General features: G+C 33.0%; 1 protein-coding gene across 1 annotated transcript; it reads right to left on the bottom strand.

Moving 5' to 3' along the window:
* Positions 1–6023: 6023 nt before the first annotated feature.
* LOC148177621 (growth/differentiation factor 8-like) lies at positions 6024–21804 on the bottom strand. Its single transcript, XM_088032829.1, has 3 exons — positions 20955–21804; positions 9938–10314; positions 6024–6968 (listed from the first exon to the last, which is right to left on the bottom strand). The coding sequence occupies exons 1-3, from the start codon at positions 21406–21408 to the stop codon at positions 6591–6593; spliced, it is 1209 nt and encodes a 402-aa protein (XP_087888955.1). The 5' UTR covers positions 21409–21804; the 3' UTR covers positions 6024–6590.
* Positions 21805–22201: the final 397 nt, after the last annotated feature.

Genomic DNA, 22201 nt, shown 5'->3' on the forward strand with positions numbered 1-22201 from the left:
GTACCGCGGAAATTTCAAATAATTTTAACTTTGTTGAACTAGTGTAGTGTTGAAATAGCACCCCCTAAAGAAGGGTAACAAAATCCTCCGGTGTCGCATGTAACCCAATCTTTCGCAAGGATTAAATTCAAACTTCCTGAACTCTTAAGGCTGCCCGCGTCGAGTTACTTTTTTTCTAATTATTTTGATCATGTGGGTCTTGTGAACTTTGACATTGCACCGAAATTAAATTTGGCGCGTCTAGACTATGGTTTCGATCGGACGCATCCCAATGAGTGTGATAAGAAAACTCGTTCGCTTGAAAATGCGTTCAAACCAGTAATTTATGATATCTGTGGCATTTATAAACGTGGACATTTCTCACGTATTCTCATTGAAAAAACTCGCTTGTTGACCTGTCGACCAAAGACGGCAAATGTAGGAATTTTTCAGCTCGTTGTTTGTATTTTTTTCGCTCGCTTTTCAGTTGGAAATGGACATTGTTCTGTTAGCGAGTAACTGTAAGTTGCGCTGTTCTACTTTGCCAATTTCTTTTCGCTCTTAGACCATGTCCTATCCTATCATTGGAATTGGGTACCCCCGAAATAGATAAGTGGTCTAGCCTAGTCCACGTCACACAATTACTTTGACAATGTTAGGACGGTCATGGTTAAAAACTCAAGGTCGACACGCATTATTATATCATTTTTTATCACGAGTAAACAAAACATTTAAAAATTGACGGCAGAGTGCATTGCCTAGATGATTAGATGACAGTTTTGCGAGTTGTTTTTTAGACGCTTTTGGTAAACATTCCGACAATAAACAAGATTGCCTATCGAATTTTTACTTTTTTTATGTGCATATCATTAAATGTGAACACATCGACCAAAAATGCAGTTGTTCAATGTTTTCTTCGCCCGAATAAAATTCCGAACGAAAACAATAAACAAATCTTCGCAGGTACGTTGATCCTCATAATTAAGAAGATTACACGAAAAAACAACGCAATCAATATTACAATAACAAAACATTCTTTACAAATAGTTACGCAATTTTATCGGGCGGTTACGAAAAGTTTTTCCATTATTGGGAAATTCTTATTTTGTCCTGAATCAGAGAGCTGGATAACACAAAAATTCCGAAATTTTGATGAATTTGGTGTTCGGAGAATTCGCGAATTTCGCACGTCTGGTAATGAAAGTGAAAATTGGAGAATTAAGCTAAATTAAGCTAATTAAATGTTGGGTTCTGGTAACACGAGTTGTTTGGGATTCTGAAGCATTAAAGCAATTTTTCAAATTTTACAATATTTTGGAATTCTTAAGATTCTTTAGATCCTTTAGATCTTTTAGACCTTTTGGATCGTTTCGATTCCTCAGACTGTTCCGATCCTAGAGATCCTTTAGATTCTTCAGATCTTTCAGATCCTAGAGATTTTTTAGATTCTTCATATCCCTAAGATCCTTCAGATCCTTCAGATCCTTCAGATCCGTCAGATCCTTCAGACCCTTCAGACCCTTCAGATCCTTCAGATCCGTCAGATCCTTCAGATCCTTTAAATCCTTTAGATCCTTTTCTTCCAAATCCGTCAAATCCTTTAGACTCTTCAGATCTTTCAGATCCTAGAGATTTTTTATATTCTTCAGATCCTTAAGATCCTTCAGATCCGTCATATCCTTCAGACCCTTCAGATCTTTCAGATCCGTCAGATCCTTCAGATCCTTTAAGTCCTGTAGATCCTTTTCTTCTAAATCCGTCAGATCCTTTAGATTCTTCAGATCCTTCAGATCCTTCAGATCCTTCAGATCCTTCAGATCCTTCAAATCCTTCAAATCCTTCAGACTCTTTCTCTTGATATCCTTAAGAACTCTTTGACATCCTTGAGATCCTTAAGATCCTTGAGATCGCCTTGACATTCCCAAATTTTACAAAATTTTCAAAAATTCTTTCTTTTAATTTTGAAGCATTTTGATGACGGTCCAAAATTCTCTAGGAAATTCTGAGATCCTACATGCTTCTCCACGATTCCACGCTTCCTTAAGATTCTCTATGATTTTCCAGGAATCTTTACGATTCTCCGGAATTTCCTAGACTTTTTCAGGCTTCTTTACAATTCCCGGAAATTTCTACGATTTTCCACATTTTTTTAAGAATTATTTCAAATTGTTTCGGCTTTTCCTAGATTGATGTATCGTTATCCAGAAATCTCCTGAATTTTCCAGGATTCTCTACCTTTTACTTCTTTTTTTTGCTATTTTCTGGGATTGTTTAGATAAATCCTTGCAATAGCTGACATCTTTTAGTTCCTTTTTGTTTAGTTTGAACTTTGGGATTATTTTTATTCTTTCTTTTCATTTTTACTTTCTGGTCTTTCTTTCACTGTTAGACCATAAATTTCTCTAAAATTCTTCTGTTGCTTTTATGGAGCTTTTCTGATTTTTATCCTTTTGATTGTCAAGAACGTGACAGTATAAAATTTTCTAATAGATGCTCAATGGTTTTTTCAGGATTTTTTTCGATTCTCAAAATTGTTTAAATATTTTGCCAGTTTAAATTTGTTACTTTTTGACTTCTGCTAGTTTTTGGAATATTTAGATAAATTGTAACAACTCCAGTATATTGGGCTATTCTTTTCTTTTTTCCTATTTTTTCTTCTTCCATCCTTCCTCCAATTCTTGTTTGTTTTTTTAATTGTTTGAACTAATATTTAGAATTATGAAATTGTACAAAAATCTTAATAATTTAAAATTTTTCTCAATTTTCAGATTAATTTTCCACTAAACTTACCTCCACGTACCAAACATTTTAGACATTTGATAAAAAAATCATAACTTTGGAAATTTTAATGCTAAAGCAATGACATTTGGGGATGTTACTTTTCTTAAGTAGTGTGTTAATTTTACCAAATTACAAAGTGATAGAGCAAAAGACACAAATTTTAGAAATTTTCAACGTAACACTAAAATAAGCAAAAATTTTCAAAATTCACCACTAAAATTCGTAATTTTGCTAATTTTGGTGCTACACTTTTGGAATTTGGGGAAGTTACTACCTTGAAGTCGTGTATTAACTGTACCAAATTTGAATATTGTAAAACAAGAAACACAAATTTTAGAAATTTTTGTTTTTGAGACGAAGGAAAATTGTCAGATATACTATACACAATTACACTATAGTTTGTAATTTTGGTCCTTTTGATGCTACAACTATGAAACTTGAGGAGGCTATTATTCTTGGATTATAGACTAACTGTACCAAATTGCAAAATTGTACTTCCAAAGCCCAAATTTTAGAAATTTTTATTTTAAAGATAAAGCAAAAATCTCTACAGTTTGGGGAAATTACTACTTTTAAGCTGTGTATTGACTTTAACAAATCGCGAAATTGTAGTTCAAATTACCCAAATTTTAGATTTTTTTATTTTTAAGACAAAGCAAAAAAGTCAAAATTGGGGAAGTTACTATTTTTGAGTCATGTATCAACTCTACTAATATGGAAAAATTGTAGAACAGAAAACCCAAATTTTAAAAAATTTTATTTTAAGACAAAACAAAAATTTTCGAAATCCATCCACTAAACCGTAATTTTGGTAGTTTTTGTGCCACAGTTATGAAATTTTGGGAAGTTATTATTCTTGAGTGGTGTATTAACTGTACCAAATTGCAAAATTCTAAAGCAAAAGATACAAATTTTAGCAATTTTTGTTTTTGAGACGAAGGAAACATGTCAGGCATACTACACTATAGTTTATAATTTTGGTAACTTTGGTGCTACAACTATTAAATTTACGGAAGTTACTATTTTTGAGTGGTGTAATAACTGTACCAAATTACAATATTCTAGAGCAAAAAGCACAAATTTTCGAAAATTTTGTTTTTCAAACGAAGCAAAAATGTCAAACATTCTTCACTATAGTACGTAATTTTGGTAATTTTGATGCTATAAACGAACTAACTATAAATTTTAGAGAAGTTAATACTTGTAAGTAGTCTGTTAACTCTATCAAACTGCAAAATTGTAGAGCGAAAGAATTTACGAACCAAACCAGTTTGAAAAATAGACAACATTTATGTTAAGTCAGAAAAACCTACATTTTTTGATTGAATTAGGAAAAAATGTAGCTCGCTGCGCTCGCAACATATCCGCAGACGCAACAATGAAGTTGATTTCCGGAAATACTAGATAAATTTTTATGACTTCAATGGCAATACAAGGAAGAGATCTATGACTTTAATTGAAATATCGCCACAGAGATAGCCCCCGACCCAGCATATAAAATTTGGGATCACGATGAAGTGATAAAACTACGTCAAAAGTCAGTTGGAAGTGTCATTAACATTCACCTAAAAGTTGATAAAAATTGACGCGTGAGCAAGTGACCAAAAAAAATTTGAGAATTTCGTCACCATATCTTCAGTCACCTAATTAAATAACTCTAATTGTTGTTATCAGCTGTACAAAAATGACATTGAGTTATTGGTATCATTTATCTTGGTAATTTTTTTTTTGAGATGAGAGGAAACACGTTGTATTTGTGGATTTATTTATTTTGTAAAATTCTATTAATTACAACTAATTTACAATTATAAAAGCAAAACACACGACATATAGAAAATTGGGCAATACTCATAAACAAAGAAGAAGAAAAAGAAAATTTTTATGAATACTGCCTCAGCCAAATTGTAGAAACGAAAATCGGAGATCCTCTTTGAAAGAACAGTCTTTATTTACAAAAATATTATTAATAATTATAGAGCAAAAGATACAAATTTTAAAAAAAATTGTTTTAGACACTAAGCAAAAATGTCAGACATAATTCACTATCATCCGTAATTTTGGTAATTTTGGTGTTACTGCTATGAAATTTCTAGCATTTATTACCCTTGAGTCGTGTATTAAATCTGTCAAATTGCAAAATTATAGAGCAAAAGGCACAAATTTGGGAAATTTGTATTTTTGAGGCAATGCAAAACTGTCAGACATCCTACAATATAATCTGTAATTTTGTCAATTTTAAAACTTCAACTATGAAGTTTGAGAAAGTTATTATTTGTAAGTGGTTGATTAACTCTAACAAGTTGCAAAAATGTAGAGCAAGAGACATAAATTTTAAAAAAATTTATTTTGAAAGCGAAGCAAAAATGTCAGACATCCTTTAATATCATCCGTAATTTTAGTAATTTCGGTGGTATAGCTATGTAATTTGGAACACTTATTGCTCTTAAGTTGTGTATTAACTATGCTAAATTGCAAAATTATGGAGCAAAAGATATAAATTTTAGAAATTTTTGTTTTTGAGACAAAGCAAAAATGTCAATCATAGTACACTACCATCCGTAATTTTGGTAATTTTGGTGTTACTGCTATGAAATTTCTAGCATTTATTACCCTTGAGTCGTGTATTAAATCTGAAAAAATGCAAAATTATAGAGCAAAAGGCACAAATTTTGGAAATTTGTATTTTTGAGGCAATGCAAAACTGTCAGACATCCTACAATATAATCTGTAATTTTGGCAATTTTAGAACTTCAACTATGTAAATTGAGAAAGTTATTATTTGTAACTGGTTGATTTACTCTTACAAGTTGCAAAAATGTAGAGCAAGAGACATAAATTTTAGAAATTTTTATTTTGAAAGCGAAGCAAAAATGTGAGACATCCTTTAATATCATTCGTAATTTTAGTAATTTAGGTGGTATAGCTATGAAATTTGGAACACTTATGGCTCTTGAGTTGTGTATTAACTATGCCCAATTGCAAAATTATGGAGCAAAAGATATAAATTTTAGAAATTTTTGTTTTTGAAACAAAGCAAAAATGTCAGACATAGTACACTATCATCCGTAATTTTGGTAATTTTGGTGCTGCAGCTATGAAATTCAGGGAACTTATTACTCTTCAGTCGTGTATTAATTCTGATAAATAACAAAATTATAGAGCAAAAGACACAAAATTTAGAAATTTTTATTTTAAAGTCGAAGCAACAATGTCAGACATCCTTCATTATCATCCGTATTTTTTTTTTTTGATATGGAAGGAAACAAGTTGTATTTGTGGATTTATTTATTTTGTAAAATTCTATTAATTACAACTAATTTACAATTATAAAAGCAAAACACACGACATATAGAAAATCGGGCAATACTCATAAACAAAGAAGAAAAAAAAGAAAATTTTTATGAATACTGCCTCAGCCAAATTGTAGAAACGAAAATCGAAGATCCTCCTTGAAAGAACAGTCTTTATTTACAAAAATATGTTACATGAGTAGAAATTTTTGAAATTTTATCACAAACATCCTGAAAGATTTTTCGAAAAATATTTCCTCCCCTTATAAGGCCGTCGTATCACAAAAGCCACGCAAATTGTGCATAAATTTATCACTCGCTTCCGCCAAACTATCACCGGAGACTAAAAAACTTTTGCTACCATGTACAAAAATAAATATTAAAAAAAAACCTAAACTACACGTATCACATATTTATACAAAATATTTACAATTAAGCGTCTCCTCCATCACTGGCTTAACACTTCACTGGTCCGTCCGCCGCGGTCAGCGTCCACATAATAAATTAAAAAAAAAGTAACTTTTAACAGAAACAGGTCAATTACGAACACCCACACCTATCAACCACCATCCCGGGCAAACTTCCATAAACAACGTTTAATTGTTGATCGAAATAGAGCATGGAGATGGCGCTCATTTTTCGGGGGGCGCAACAGGGCTGAGCGCTGTTTGGGGACGCGATTTGCACCAAGTGAGTGTGAGCGTGCTTTTGGAGGGTTACGTAGGGGCATTCGCCAGAGCAGTAGTGAGCGTCGTAGCGTTTGGGGGCGATGATGAAGTCCCAGCCGAACTCCTCGAAATCTACCATTAGGGGGTAGCGGCAGCATGTGGGCTCGTTCATTTTGTCGTCGCAATTCAGGCCCACGTTGCGGCGGGTGCGGCGGCGGGCTTCCATGGTGGACACCTCCACGAAGGGAGACTGAAAAAAAGAATATTTTTATTTTCGGAAGGTGGAAATTTATTAGCTTTCGGCGGAAAATTAAATTCAGAATTCAAAAATTCTTACGGAGCTTTTCGACTTTTTTAATCCTTTGACTTTTTCAATTTTATGATATTTTCTGATTTCGTAGATTTCTCAAATTTTAAGTTTCCATTCGCAGGTGGCTTTGAGAAAAATTTCATGTCGTAACTAACACAGGCGCTGCAGTTTTGACCTGTGAGAACTAAATATTTGAGAGAAGTGACAGATTTCGAACAAGAAGCGGACATACGTTTGAAATACATGGTCTGACTAGAAAAGAAATTTAATAAATCACACATATAATTGACCTGCTTCCTTTAGATCAATTTTAATTTTCAATTCTTCTAATTTTCTGTTGTTTGATTCTTCGGATTTCTCGAAATTTTTGTTTTAGTTGCACTTTGCACGTTTTAATTACAGTACAGATTTTCAATTCTCTTTAGATTCTTTAGACATTTAGTATCAAATTAAAAGACTTTTTGGATTATTTTTGTAGTTTCCAATTTCTCAAGATTGTTAAAATTTGCAATTCTTTCACATCTTTTTATAAGCTGTTTAAGTTTGTTCTAAGACGAAGCAAACATTTTTGACATTCGATAAAAACTCATAACTTTGGTACTTTTAGTGCTACAACTATGAAATTTAGGGAAGTTGCTCTTCTTCAGTCGTGTATTAATTCTACCAAATTGCACTAATATAGAGGAAAAGAACCACATTTTAGAAAATTTAATTTATAATAATAAGACGAAGGAAAATTGTGAAACATTTTTCACTATAATCCGTATTTTTGGTAATTTTGGTGCTACAGTTCTAAAATTTGGGAAAGTCACCATTTTTAAGTCGTGCATTAACTTTACTAAATTTTAAAATTGTAGACCAATAGACACAAATTTTAAGAATTTTGACTTTTAAAACAAAGCAAAAATTTCAGACATCCACCCCTATTTTCCGTAATAGTGGTAATTGTGGTGCTACGCCTATGAAATTAGGAGAAGTTACTCTTTTTAAATCGTGTATTAATTTTGATAAATTGCAAAATTGTTGAGTAAAATACACAAATTTTAGATTTTTTTTTTTGAAGACGAAGCAAAAATGTCAAGCATCCTTCACTATCATCCGTAATTTTAGTAATTTTGGTACTACAGCTATAAAATTTGGGGCACTTATTACTCTTGACTTGCGTATTAATTCTGTCAAATTGCTAAATTATAGAGCAAACGATACAAATTTTAGAAAAATGTTTTTTGGGACAAAGCAAAAATGTCAGACATCCTGCAATCACCCGCAATGTTTGATGTTACAGCTACAAGGTTTTTAAGAAATTACTATTTGTGAGTCGTGTAATAACTCTACCAAATTGCAAAATTGTACAACAGAAGACACAATTTTGAAAAATTTTCATTTTGGAGACGAAGCAATTTTTTTTATTTTGATTTTTCATTATCATAATCTGTAATTTTAGTAATTTTGGTGCTACAACCATGAAATTTGGAGAAGTTACTATTTCTAAGTTACTATTGTAGAGCAAAAAACATAAATTTTAAAAATTTTCATTATGAGGCGAACCAAAATTGTTCGAAATCCTTTACTAAAATTGGTAATTTTGGTAATTTGGAAGCTACAGCTCTGAAATTTATAGAAGTTATTATCTTTGAGTCATGTAATATCTCTACTAAATTGCAAAATTGCAGAGCAAAAAACTTAAATTTTAGAAATTTTTATTTTTAGGACAAAGCAAAAATCTTGGACATCCCGCACTATAAACTGTAAGTTTGGTAATTTTGGTGCTACAACTATGAAATTTGAGGAAGTGACTATTTGTAAATGGATTATTAACTCTACCAAGTTGCAAAATTATAGTGCAAAAGACATAAATTTTAGAAATTTTTATTTCGAGGACGAAGCAAAAATGTCAAATATCCTTCACTATCATCCGTAATTTTAGTAATTTTGGTACTACAACTATGAAATTTGGCGCACTTATTACTCTTGACTTGTGTATTAACTCTGCCAAATTGCAAAATTATGAAGCAAAAGATAAAAATTTTAGAAATTTTTGTTTTTGAGACAAAGCAAAAATGTCAGGCATAGTACACTATGATCCGTAATTTTTGTAATTTTAGTGCTATTGCTATGAAATTTGGGGCACTTATTACTCTTGAGTCGTGTATTAATCCTACTAAATTACAAAATTATAGAGGCCTAGGTACAAATTAAAAAAAAATATATTTTGAAGATGAAGCAAAAATGTCAGACATCCTTCCATATCATCCGTAATTTTAGTAATTTTGGTGCTACAGCTACAAAGTTTTCGGAAATTACTATTTGTGAGTCGTGTAATAACTCCACCAACTTGCAAAACTGTACAACAAAAGACACAATTTCAAAAAATATATATTTTGGAGACGAAGCAATTTTTTTTATTTTGATTTTTTTATTACATTTTTGAGTATCTTTAATTTTGCAGGGTTTGATTCATCATTCTCACTTTTATTACTATCTATTAAAAAATAATAAAAGTAACTAGAAATCGTTTAAACGTGGGCTCTAGTACTTAGCACCTCTTGGCGCGATTATGGTTCTATCGCCCACGTCCCACTTTTATTTTGAGGTCCTGTGGGCAGTCCCTTTTTCGTCCCGGAAGCAGTGTAAATTGGCCTTTTGCCCGTGCTGACTTTCGCTTTTCATTCACGAAGCTGCTTATCTCCGATAAAAATATCAATTAAAATCAATTATTTGTCAAAGTTCAAAGGTGTACTTCTCGAAATTACATAAATGTTTGTCCTCTCATTATCTGATTACATAACACCGAAATTTATAGACTAATTCATTTACCCGCATCCACAATAAGATTATTTATAGAATATCCTCAAGAGATAAATAAAATAAACACAAGACTGATAAGAAATCATTTTTGGATCACTCACTTTAGTCCCATCTTCAGTTTCCGTCACGACGACTTTCTTCCCATTGGCAGTACCATTGACCACGAACCCATAATTCTCTCTGGGATTTTTGAACCATTCCGATACTGTGATGGTCAAGTCCAGTTTGACCCAGTCTCCTCTACCATACGGTTGCGTGATTTTTTTACTGACCATTCTGTATAAGCCGGGAGTTTCAGGGTGGTCCGGAGCTTTGTATACTTTAAACACTTCGATGAGAACGTCCGGTAGAGGGCGGCGCTCGCTTCCTTTTACATATACGAAGAGTGTGGCGTTGCTCACGTGATACTTCGTTATGCTGTCGGAAAACATAAAATGGAGGATGTCATGGCCGCGCCAACTATGCCTCAGTCTTGGATCTGCAAAAAAAAAGATGTTTCAGCTGGACGTTGATTTCATTTCTTTATCAAAGTGCGAAATGTCAAAGATGAGTTGTTTAACAACAATGTATAGAGGTTAACAAAATTTTTACTGAAATGAGTGTAACAAGTAATCATATGCTTGACATAGAGCGAACTTACTGGTTGTTTTATCGTTGAAAACACGATCATTTAACATTATTTTGGTCAATTTTGATCTTTTATCGAGACCAAAATTTTGATACGGTAAATGTGTTGTGCTAATTATACATGAAGTTATCTTCTATGGCGCGTGTTATCACAGGTCCGGTTATACATATAACTAAATTGTGCAAAATCTGAAATCAAAATTGGGTCTTTTGTTTTACAATTTTACCATTTGGTGGAGTTCATACAGTACCCAAAAAAAGTAACTTCTCAAAATTTCTTGCCTTTAGCACCAAAATTACCACAATTACGACTTATAGAAACGGATGTCGAAAATAAGTTGTGGTTCCTTTTGAATGAAAGTTTTTAAAATTTATGTCTTTTGCTTTTCAATGTTGCTATTTGGTAAAGTTAATACATGACTCAAAAATTGGAACTTCTCTAGCTGTAGCTATAGCTTTCATAACTGTAGCATCAAAATTACCAAAATTACGAATTTTAAAAACTGGATGTCCGAACTTTTGGTTCGTCTTCAAATGAAGATTTTTTGCTCTACAAAATTTTTAATTTGGTGGAGTTAAAACCCGTTTTAAAAATAGTACTTTTTCAACTTTTATAGCACCAAAGTTACCAAAATTACGAATTTTAGTGATAGATTTCGACAATTTGTTTAGTTCGTCTTCTAATGAAAATTTTTAAAATGTGTGTCTTTTGCTCTACAATTTTGAAATTTAGTAGAGTTAATACACCACTCACAAATAGTAAGTGCCATAAATTTTATAGTTGTAGCATCAAAGTTACCAAAATTATGAATTTTTGTGATAGATTTCGAAAATTTTTGGTTCGTGTTAAAACGAAAATTTCTAAATTTTGTGTCTTTTGCTCTACAATTTTGCAATTTGCTAGACTTAATACGTGACTTAAAAATAGTAACTTCCTTAAATTTAGCACCAAAATTACCAAAATTACAAATTTGAGTGATATATTTCGAAAATGTGTGCTTCTCATTCAAATACATTTTTTTTTAAATTTGTGTCTTTTGTTCTACAATTTTGAAATTTGGTAGAGTTAATACACTACTCAAGAGCAGTAGTTTCCTAAAATTTTAAAACTGTAGCACCAAAATTACCAAAATTTTAATGATAGATCTCAAAAATGTTTTTGGTTCGTCTTCTGATAAAAATTTTAAAATTTGTGTCTATTGCTCAATAATTTTGAAATTTGTTAGAGTTAATCCACTACTCAAGAATAGTAACTTCTTTAAATTTAATAGTTGTGGCACCAAAGTTACCAATATTACGAGTTTTAATGATGAATTTCGAAAATTTATGTTTTGTTTTCAAATGAAAATTTCTAAATTTTGTGTCTTTTGCTCAACAATTCTGCAATTTGGTAGAATTTATACGTGACTTAAAAATAGTAACTTCCTTAAATTTCATAGCTGTATCACAAAAATTACCAAAATTATCAATTTTAGTGAAGGATTTCGAAAATTTTTGGTTGGCCTTAATATGAAAATTTTTAAAATTTATGTTTTTTGCTCTACAATTTTGCAATTTGGTGGAGTTAATACACGACTCAAAAATTGTCAATGCCCCAAATTTCTTAGCTGTAGCACAAAAATTGTCAGTTTTGATTTTTTTTTTGACGAATTTTTTGAGGAACCAGAGATCAGAATCAGAAATCAGAAAAATTGAAAAAAAAATAAATAAAAAATCGAAAGGATGCAAAGATTCTAGAACCATCTTGAAAATTTTAAAAACTACACACACAATTTGAAGAATTTAAAGAATTCCAAATGGTGTAAGAAATACAATCTAAAAGATCCAAAAGATCTAAACAAAATCAAAAAAATGGCAAATTTGATTTGAAAAAAAATGAATAGACCGTTTAGAGAATAGCGACAATTAGAAAATTAGAAGAATTTAAAAACTTTTTTGTAACTGCAAGATAATCAAAGAATTTAAAACATCAATGAATCTAAAGATTTGAAAAAAATTTAAAGAGTCTGCGAACTGTATTTGAAAAATCTGCAGATCTACAAGATCGAAAGGATCTAATGGATTTGACAATCTAGAGAATTTCAAGAGAATATAAACGAAAATTTAGAAACATAAACAAAAATCATAGAATGAAAAAGTTTCGAAGATCTGCGGACTTTAACAATCCCCAAAAGGTGAAACTTCGAAAATAATTCGAACAATCTGCTAATTTGATAGTAAACGTCCAAAGAATCCAAAGAGGAAAAAAATCTGTAAAATTGAATCGTGTAAAGTGCGAAGAATCGAGGGATTTTAAGGAATCCGAAGAATGAAACAACAAAAAATTAGAAGAATTGGGAGTTAAAATTGATCTAAAAGAAGTAGGTCAAAGAGTCTGCAAATTCTATCGTATGAGCCATTAAGGTCTCATTTTAGACAGGTCTTGTATTTTGAACGTACGGCCGCTTCTTGCTCGAAAACTATCAAATTTCTCAAATATTTAGTTCTCATTTGTCAAAACTGCAGCGATGATGTTAGCTACGACATGAAATTTTTTCTTAAAGCCACCTCCCAATGGAAGCTTAATTTTGAGAAAACAACGAAATTAGAAAAAGCACCTATTAAATAAAATAAGAAAATTACGAATTCTAAGAAACCGCTTTCGTTGCTGCACCGGCCATGACTTTGCAAAACTATGAAAAAAAATCGTTGCCGCCGCTTATGCCGCCGCCATGCATTTCGGTTGCATGTAATCGAAGACGCGTGTGCTGAATGCACTTTTGAGCCAATAAACAACGTGCGTAACGTTTCCAGGAATAATAAACATTTTCAATTATGTATAATTTCAGCCACAAATTGCAGCTGAAATGGTGCAGGTGCACGCGATGGTCAATCCTGCACCCTCGTCGTCGTCCTTTTGTTTTTCTTCGATTGGAAGCGACTTATTTACACTCGAACAATTAATGACCTCGTCAATCTCTGTTATGAGCACGACGTACTTAATTGATATTATTAGCTGCGAATAATTGTGCCCCTTGAACTGGAAATTATCTGGAGATATTGGAGGCATTCAAAAAACAATAAATATATTTTTTACGAGCTTTATTGTTGTTTTGACGGCGCTGCAACGAGCGAGCGAGTGCGCGAAAGTTCGGAAGTGCAGCGCCCGGAGTTTCCTGAAATCCGGCGAATTTCGTTGCTCGCATGTTCGCTGGCGTAGGTCAGTGAACCGGAGGAAGTATCAATTAATGTTGCAAAAAGTTCGCACGTAAGAAGTGCAAAGAAAAAAACGTTATTATATAATTATTTGGTTGGTGCCGAAAGGAAATGGAAGCGATTAAATTTAGGCAGATTGCTTGCATTGTGCAAGAGATGCCATTTTATTTGAGGGGTCATGCAGAACATTGCACTTCGAAGAGGCATCACTTAAATGTTTTGTTGTTTAGTTGTTCGAAAAACAAAACACACAATGCCCTCTCTCTAATCGGTCTCTCTATTTTTGTTGTTATGTACACCGTCTGTTTTTATTTAACGGCTGCAGGTTCATGGACACACGCTCGCTCTGACCGTAATTCTGCATTAACACTGACATATTCCATATGCACCATATTCCCACTGCACCAAAACGAACGGGACCAAGGCGACAGCGAGAGGTGCTGCGATGCGCTCCACAAACGTGACCACGCCGGATTATGCACGTCATCACAATACGCTTTTTACCTTTTTTCAAAAAACATTGACAATTTTAGAAACGTTTCTAATTTTTGACAGGGATTTTAGATTTTTTTGATTATTCTCAGTTTTTTCAGAAGTGAAATAATAGTTATGAATTGGATAATTTTTTTTTAAAAATTTGGAAAAAGTATATTGTGAACCTCGGCTACGCCTCGGATTGTATACTAATTTATTTACAATTTTATAATGCCCCATTTTTCAACTTTCTAGAATCAGATTTTTTTTTTATATTTTTAGAAAATTAAAATTGCAATCCGAGGCGTAGCCGAGGTTTGTATACTATTTTATTCACAACTTTCTAAAACTTAAACAGTTAATAAAAGGGGTCAAAATAGCAATTCCTCAAACTTTTATTCTTGTACCTCTGCGTATTTCGAAATTATAGCGTTTATAAAAAAGTTTTATTAAATTTTTGACCCGTTCCTCTAAAGAAAATTTCTAAAATTTGATACGTTCGCTCAATGCTGTTGTAATTTGGTACAGTTAACAAACTCTTAGTAGTGACCTTTCAAAATTTTATTATAATTTATTGTTTATTTATTAAGTCTTTCAAATTTTCGGCTCATTTAGAAAATTTCTAAAATTGGATATATTTGTTGAAAAATTTTGTAATTTGGTACAGTTAACAAGCGGGTACAAAATAGTGCCTCATCAAATTGTATAGCTGAACTACCCTAAATTTTGAAATTATAGCATTTATGAAAAAATGTACCTCAAAAAAAAAATCTAAAATCTGAGATATTCGTTCTATAATGTTGCAGTTTGAAAAGGTTAAAAAACAGGTTCAAAATAAAAACCTCACTAAATTTGGTTTGCGCGTTTAAAAACTGTAGCATTTAGAAGAGTCTTTGAAATTTATGGGGCGTCTTTCATATGAAAATTTTTAAAATGTGACAAACTCGTTCTAGAGAATTCTAATTTTGTATAATTAACAAACGGGTTCAAAATATAAACCCCACAAAATTTGAGTCTTGTAGCATTGCAAGTTTTAAAACCACAACATTTTCAGAAAAAAATTGAAATTTTTGGTGCGTTTCACAAAAAAAATTAAAAAATTTGACTCGTTAATTTAGTACAGTTAATAAAGGGGTTCAAAGTGGTAGCCTCTTAAAATTTTATTTTTATAGCGTCAGACAATTTTAAATTAGTTTTGCACGTTTTTAGCTCGTCTTTCCAGAAAAAAATCTAAAATCTGGCATATTCGTTTAAGGATATTGCAATTTGGTACAGTTACCCAACGGGTTCTTAGTAATAACCTTTGCAAATTTCATTTCTATAGCATTGCATATTTCAAAATTGTACCACTTCAAACAAATTTTGGAAATTTTTGGTCCGTTCATCAAATAAAAATTTTGTAAAATTTGACATCCTTGTTCTAGAATATTTCAATTTGATGCAATTAACAAGCGGGTTCAAAGTAAAAAAATCTTATAGCTTTGCGGGTTTCAAAACTATAGCATTTTTAAGAAAATTCTTAAAATTTTTGACGCAACTCTTTCAAAAAAATTTCAAAAATTTGACGCGTTCGTTCAATACTATTGTAATTTGGTACAGTTACCAAACGGGCTCAAAATAGTAACCTCTTAAAATTTGATTTCACACATTTTAAAATTATAGCATTAAAAAATTAGTTTTACAAATTTTCGACTCGTCTTTAAAAAAAAATCTAATTTGACATATTCGTTTAAGAATATTGCAATTTGGTACAGTTAACAAACCGGTTCTTAGTAGAACCTCTGCAATTTTCTTTCTGTAGCATTGCACATTTCGAAATTGTACCAAATTTTGGAAATTTTTGGTCCGTTCTTCTAAAAAAAATTTCTCAAATTTGACATCCTCGTTCTAGAATATTGTAATTTGGTGCAGTTAACAAGCGGCTTTAATATAGAAACTTCACAAAATTTAAATCTTGTAGCACTTTTCAAAAAAAAAATCAAAAATTTGACACATTTGTTCAATACTGTTGTAATTTGGTACAGTTAATAATGGGGTTCAAAGTAGTAACCTCTAAAAATGTTATTCCTATAGCATCACACATTTCGCAATTATAGCATTTATAAAAAAGTTTTGCAAATGTGAAGGATTACGATAAAACTCATAACTTTAAAAAAATTAGAATAAGAATCCTACAAACGTATTAAAAACATTTAAAGATTGAAATTTTACACCCATAACCTTCAACCCGAGCCCAAATTAGTTTTGTTTATTTTTACGGAAATTTTAATAGTCATTTTCTGTACCCAATTAACTCTATAATTATAGGTACAATTACAGTTATTTCTAAAAATAGAACCATAAGTAGGTTTAAAAAAAAACAACCCATTATTTAAACTAATAACAAAATAGTACAATAGACTATTACTTCCTCATATTATAAACATAGTTAAACAATGCACAGTTTTAAACGTACGCCTGTGACGTCAGAACATAATCACGAATAATGAATAATGCATTCAAAACATAACTATGACGTCGAATATTAAAGATAGTATTTGTATAATAATTAACTAAATCATTAAATTTTAAGTACTCTTAAGAAATGCAACACAATTATTTTATCAACTAGGGGAGCAAAACATTAATTTATCTACCCCAACGGCTAAAGCTCGCTTCACACCTTTCCTCATTCATTCATATTTTTCTCCGAAATCATTTATCGTTTATCAAATATAAAAAATTCATTCATTACTCATAAAAAAAAGATACGATCGTCCGTTTACTTAGGGCGTCGCCCTAATCTCCGAGCATTTATTTTCAAATCCGAGCAATGTAATCACCTCGCGCAGTGCACTTCTTGCGCCGTGTGGGGTGTAGAACCGTAGATCACGTTCAAGTGCAATTACTTGCAATTGCATGGAGGGGTCAGTGTTTGGGTCAGTCGGGGCCGCCACCAAGGTCACCACTGACCAAGATATGAGCCCACTTTATTACTCACTTTGACGCCAGTAGCTTCTTGGCCCGGTTTCGACACGTGGTCGCTTTACCTGCACTTCTTCACTTCAGCCGCCCCCGGGGGCGGCGGCGACCTTGACTCAATTTGACGGTTGCTAACTGGCTAACTGAAACATTCTAATCAGGGAGCCCAGAGTCCGGAGTTTTGGCTTCTTTAGCCCGGAAATGATTGCATGGGGGGAAAGGCGCGTTACTAATTATGTAAGATAAGGCTAGAAATGCAATTTGCACTTTTCTGAAAAGATAAGTTTTGTTTACTTTCCTATTTATAAATAGAGGTTATTTGGGTTAAATTCAACTAAAATGTTAATGACGTCGATATCAGAAAAAATTATCAACAAACAAACCGTTTCTATTCAGATCTAGAGTAGCACCCGCTCAACCGACAGTATCGAAAAAAAATTCGTAATGGCGGCGGTAGGGGAGGCACGCATTGTTTTTCGTCTCAGCGCGGTATCTCAACAACACTTTTTATTTTTAGCCCGGTATCTCTCGCCCCCGATGACTTTGTTTGTTTTTTTCGCCAACTAGAAGTAGAAAAGCACCCGCTCTACTCAAAACATTAAAAAAATACAACAATGGCGGCGGTAGGGGAGGCACGCATTGTTTCCCCTTCCATCTCCAGTCCCCGTCACCTCCAGTCCTATCTCATCAAAGTGACGGAATAAATTCTTGTTTTATCAACACCCGATATTTGAAAAATCTTATCACTGCCACGTGTTCATATGCATCACTTAAAAACCTTGGACTTTTTGCCCAAAATCTCCTCCGATTTCTTTGTGAATCACGTCCATAAAAATCGGCCACGGATGACAAAATGTGGACACCTTAGGTCAACACAGATTGGAAGGTCATCCATAGCAATTGCGTAAGGCTCTATTAAATTGAAACAGACAAAACCCAGACGACAATATTCATCACAGTTGGCTGGGCGAAAACCGCGAATTCAGTTTCGGGCGCCAAAAACCTTGACACAGAAAGAGGTTGCTTTATCAGGAGATTTTTTGCAGAAAACAGTTTTTAAATTATTGCCATGCTAACAGGAGACTGATAATTTTAGTTCTTCGGAACGGAAGGACTTGTTCTTTGCTCTGGTTATCGGGCCAATTAATTTGTTGGAGTTCATCTGGAGTGATACGTAAACATTTGGAAACGGCGAGAGGAGCGCGAAAATCGCCGGTGTCCCGCAGGGGTCCCGTGTGGACCCGTTACTATTCAACCTCCACTCCTAATCTTCGTTTTTCCTTTCAGGAATTTTATGCAAATTAAGTTTTAGTAATAACCCCTTGTATAGTTCAGATTTTTATTAAAATGCGAATCATTTTCAAAAATTTGTCAAGGTATATGTTCTTCAAACACCCTGTATACTCCACGTCTCAAAAATTTCGTATTTTCCAATTTTTTTTGTGCAAATTTTTAAACTTTGATCAACCGGTTTTGAAACATTCTTTTGAAACATTGACGCATTCTTTTTGCTACTGTATAGTCAAAATATCTTATATTAAAATAAACATTCAAGATCGACATTGAGATAAAATCATTTTAAAAAAATAATCACAAATTTTGTTGTAAATTGTCTCTTCTGGTCTATGTATATTTATGCTATTTTGCAAGATTAATAAGGAAGTCTCAGTTAGTAACCACCCCAAATTGAGTTACTGTGGGGTTTTAATTACCAGAGTTACAACCCTTCAAAAAAATTTACGCAGTTTTTAGTCCATTCAAAAAAATACAAATTTCTAAAATCAGTCGTGTTTGCTCTATAATTTTGAAATTTGACATAATTAGTAAATAGCTATAAATTAGTAAACTCCCCAAATTTGATTGCTTTAACGTTGAAATTACCAAAGATACAAATTTTTTTGATAAATTTATTGGTTTATTTCCAAAATAAAAAGTCTAAAATTTGTTTTTTGACTTACACATTTGCAATTTGACAGAGTTACTAAGCAACCCCAGATGACTACCCTTCCTACATTTGATTGCTGTGGCATTAAAATTATCAGACTTACAGCCTTTGACATATTTTTGGTAAAATTTTGGTTCATCCCTAAAATAAAAATAAAAGGTTTCTTTTGGACCTTGTATAATTTAATAATTTTGCACAATTAAGAAAGAAGTCTAAGTTAGTAACCCTCCAAAAATTAGTTAATTTGGTGTTAAAATTAGCAATTTCGACCCTTAATAAATTATGAATGCAGTTTTCGGTTCATCCAAAAAATAAAAATTTCTAAAAACAGTTGCTTTAGCTCAATAATTTTGAAATTTATCCTAATTAATAACTAGAAAAAAATTAGTAACTTCTCCGAACTTGATTGCAGTAGCGTTGAAATTACCAGAGCTACAAGCCTCCATTTTTTTAACGTTTTTGTTTATCTTTAAAATAAAAAATTCTAAATTCTAAATTTTTTATTTTTTGACTTACAATTTTACAATTTGGCACAGTTAATAAGCAACCCTAAACTATTAATTTACTAAAATTTAGCTGCTATAGTGTTAAAATTACCAGAGTTACAGCTCTAAACATATTTTTAAAAAAATTTTTGTTCATCCTCACAATAAAATAATTGGATTTTGGTTATGCTGGTCTAATTTCCAAGTATAAACTAGTTGCCACCAAAAGATAGTTCATTTAGGGTTAAAATTACCAAAGTTACAACCCTTAAAACTTTTTTGCAGTTTCTGATCAAAAAAAATTCTAAAATTAGTCGCTTTAGCCTTATAATTTTGAAATTTGGCTCAATTAATGACTAGATATAAATTAGTAACATCCCCAAATTTGCAGATAGCAGAGTACAAGCCGTAATTTTTTTTTGAATTTTTCGGATTAATCTTGCACCGTTTTTAAAACACTCTGTATAAAGGTATGTAATGTTCGATCAAATGCGAAATGGGTCAATTGGTTTTTGTTTTCAGACATTTTTGTCACACTCTGTATCTCATCAAGCAGCGAAACTGTAAAGAAATAATAATAAAATTTCTTCCTGGGTAATTTTTATCCAAATTAGTTTCCCGATGGCGAACTTTGGTGCACAGTTTTTGAGACACTCTGTATATAGTAAGTGTCCCACAAATCCCAAACATTGTCGGCTAAATTAGAAAAATTAATAATAGAATTGTTCCGAATTTTGGTTCGCCCCCCGAATTTCGAGTTTTGTTCTACCGTTTTTTAAACTCCCTGTATATGGAACATCTGCCGTAAAACACAAAAATTATTGAAAAAAACTGGTTGCAATTCCTCCACTTTTTGGTCCTCAAATATAAAAACTCAAAGTGGTAAAATTTTGAGTTTCCATGCATTTTTTCTAAGACACGCTGTATATCTAAAATGTACGATAAAATAATAAAACCATCGAAAACGATGGTGGAAATAAGAAAACCAGTTGCGTGGGTTGTGGAAAGATCTAGAAGCGCGTCCGTTTGAAAAATGTTCTATTTTGGACCACCTGTATATGAGGCATAGAGATGCATTCTAATTATGTAAAATTTTTAGTACTCGTCAGACTTGGAATTATCTCCATTTCCCGTCTATAAATACGTTCTCTTGTTGGTATTTTTGGGCCAGGATATGAAATATATCTTTTGGCAGTGGCGCGTAATTAGAATGACAGTTTTGAGAAACCTGTCAAGATTGTTGCTGGCCGGGCAAGTGCAACTTTCGAATTTCGATAAAATTCTCCTGACGAGACGAAAATCGGCAATCGTGGGGTTATCACAGTTGAAATCCACTCAGCGAAAGCGTTGGAAAATTTCGCCACCGCCGAAGAAGTGCTATTCTTAGTCCCAACCCGAAATAACCAGCAGCTGTGAAAATTTCGTACTTACATGGTTGAGCGAAAGTGAGGACTTCTTGCGCCTTGACGTGGTAATCGTCCTCTTCTTCGGTGATGGAATAGCCCGTTTTGAAGAGCGGCTCGTCGCTCTGCATGCCGCCCATTTCCAGATCGACTTTGGCCAAAAAGTGCGGCGGCACGGGGGGCAGCACTCGCCCCGTCACATTGGGGACGGTCTGGAAGCCCATCCGCCGCAACACCTCGCCTTTGATCACCTCCAAACTGCGGTTTTTGATCTCTTCGCGCATTTGACACGAGCCGCAGCCGGGGGCGGTTGTGGTCTCCTCGAAATTGTCCGCGAAACGTCTTTTCACAATACTGTTGGAACGGTTACGAACTTCTGGTTTATCACTAAACGTCGGCGTTATCATTGTGAGGATAACAAGGAATTTTATAGTTCTCCCGAGATCCTTCGGGAAGGCTCCTAGTACACTGGCGCTTACCATTTTTTTTTCTGTCTAAATTAATCAGTCGAGATATCACAAGTCAGGTTCTTATCACAAATCGTCCGGGAAATCACTGGAATCTTATCACATTTTCGAAATTTTGCGAAAAAGCACTTAACACTATTTCATCCCCTATCATCGGATAATACTTGGATGGCAAATTCGATCACATTCGTGGATTATTAAATTTTCCAAAAATTTTTTTACAAATCACAAGACGATCACAATATGATTTTACATTGGATTTTGTTTTTCAGTCGCTTCTCTCAATTTTTTTTCTTAAATTTTGTATCACATTCGCACGCGTGTCGGCTTCAAGAAGAGATCTATCAGTAATAAACCGAGTTGGTTAGAGTTAAAGACCAACACTGAGCTATAATATAAAGCTGAGACTATATATGTGTGTAAACCAAGTGCGTGTATCTACTTATACGAGAACGACCGCGTCGATCAAGGCGTGCCCTGGAACCCACATCGCGGCCGCCTGCGATGCACACCTACAGGACACTTTTTTTTCCGGTACACTTACCACTATTTTTAGACCGCCAGACGACAAAGTTTCAGCGAAAAAAGGATAATAATAGCGGCGGTTAAACGATTGCGTATACAGGGTGGCACAAAATTAGTAATTTATTATTGGTAGTTTAAAGCTCAAAAGCTCGCTTTCTCTAATTTTCTCATTGCGATTTTGTCGGGGTTCAAAAGCTCTCGATAATTATCTCAAATTCTTCGTGTTTTCTAATTCTTATTGCGTAAAACAGACATTTTGACAGAAACGGTGATCTCATTACTT

Source organism: Gnatocerus cornutus, chromosome 3 (genome assembly GCF_029298725.1).
Source record: "Gnatocerus cornutus isolate USDA-ARS CGAHR chromosome 3, icGnaCorn1.1, whole genome shotgun sequence".
Taxonomy (NCBI): Eukaryota; Metazoa; Arthropoda; class Insecta; order Coleoptera; family Tenebrionidae; genus Gnatocerus; species Gnatocerus cornutus.

Excerpts from the sequence above, each read along its gene's own strand:
- LOC148177621 (XM_088032829.1), bottom strand. The coding sequence starts at position 21,408 with ATGGTAAGCGCCAGTGTACTAGGAGCCTTCCCGAAGGATCTCGGGAGA. Across the intron at positions 10,315-20,954 it reads CCTCACTTTCGCTCAACCAT|ATCCAAGACTGAGGCATAGT; the intron begins GTAAGTACGAAA and ends TTTTTTTTGCAG. Across the intron at positions 6,969-9,937 it reads AAACTGAAGATGGGACTAAA|TCTCCCTTCGTGGAGGTGTC; the intron begins GTGAGTGATCCA and ends TCTTTTTTTCAG.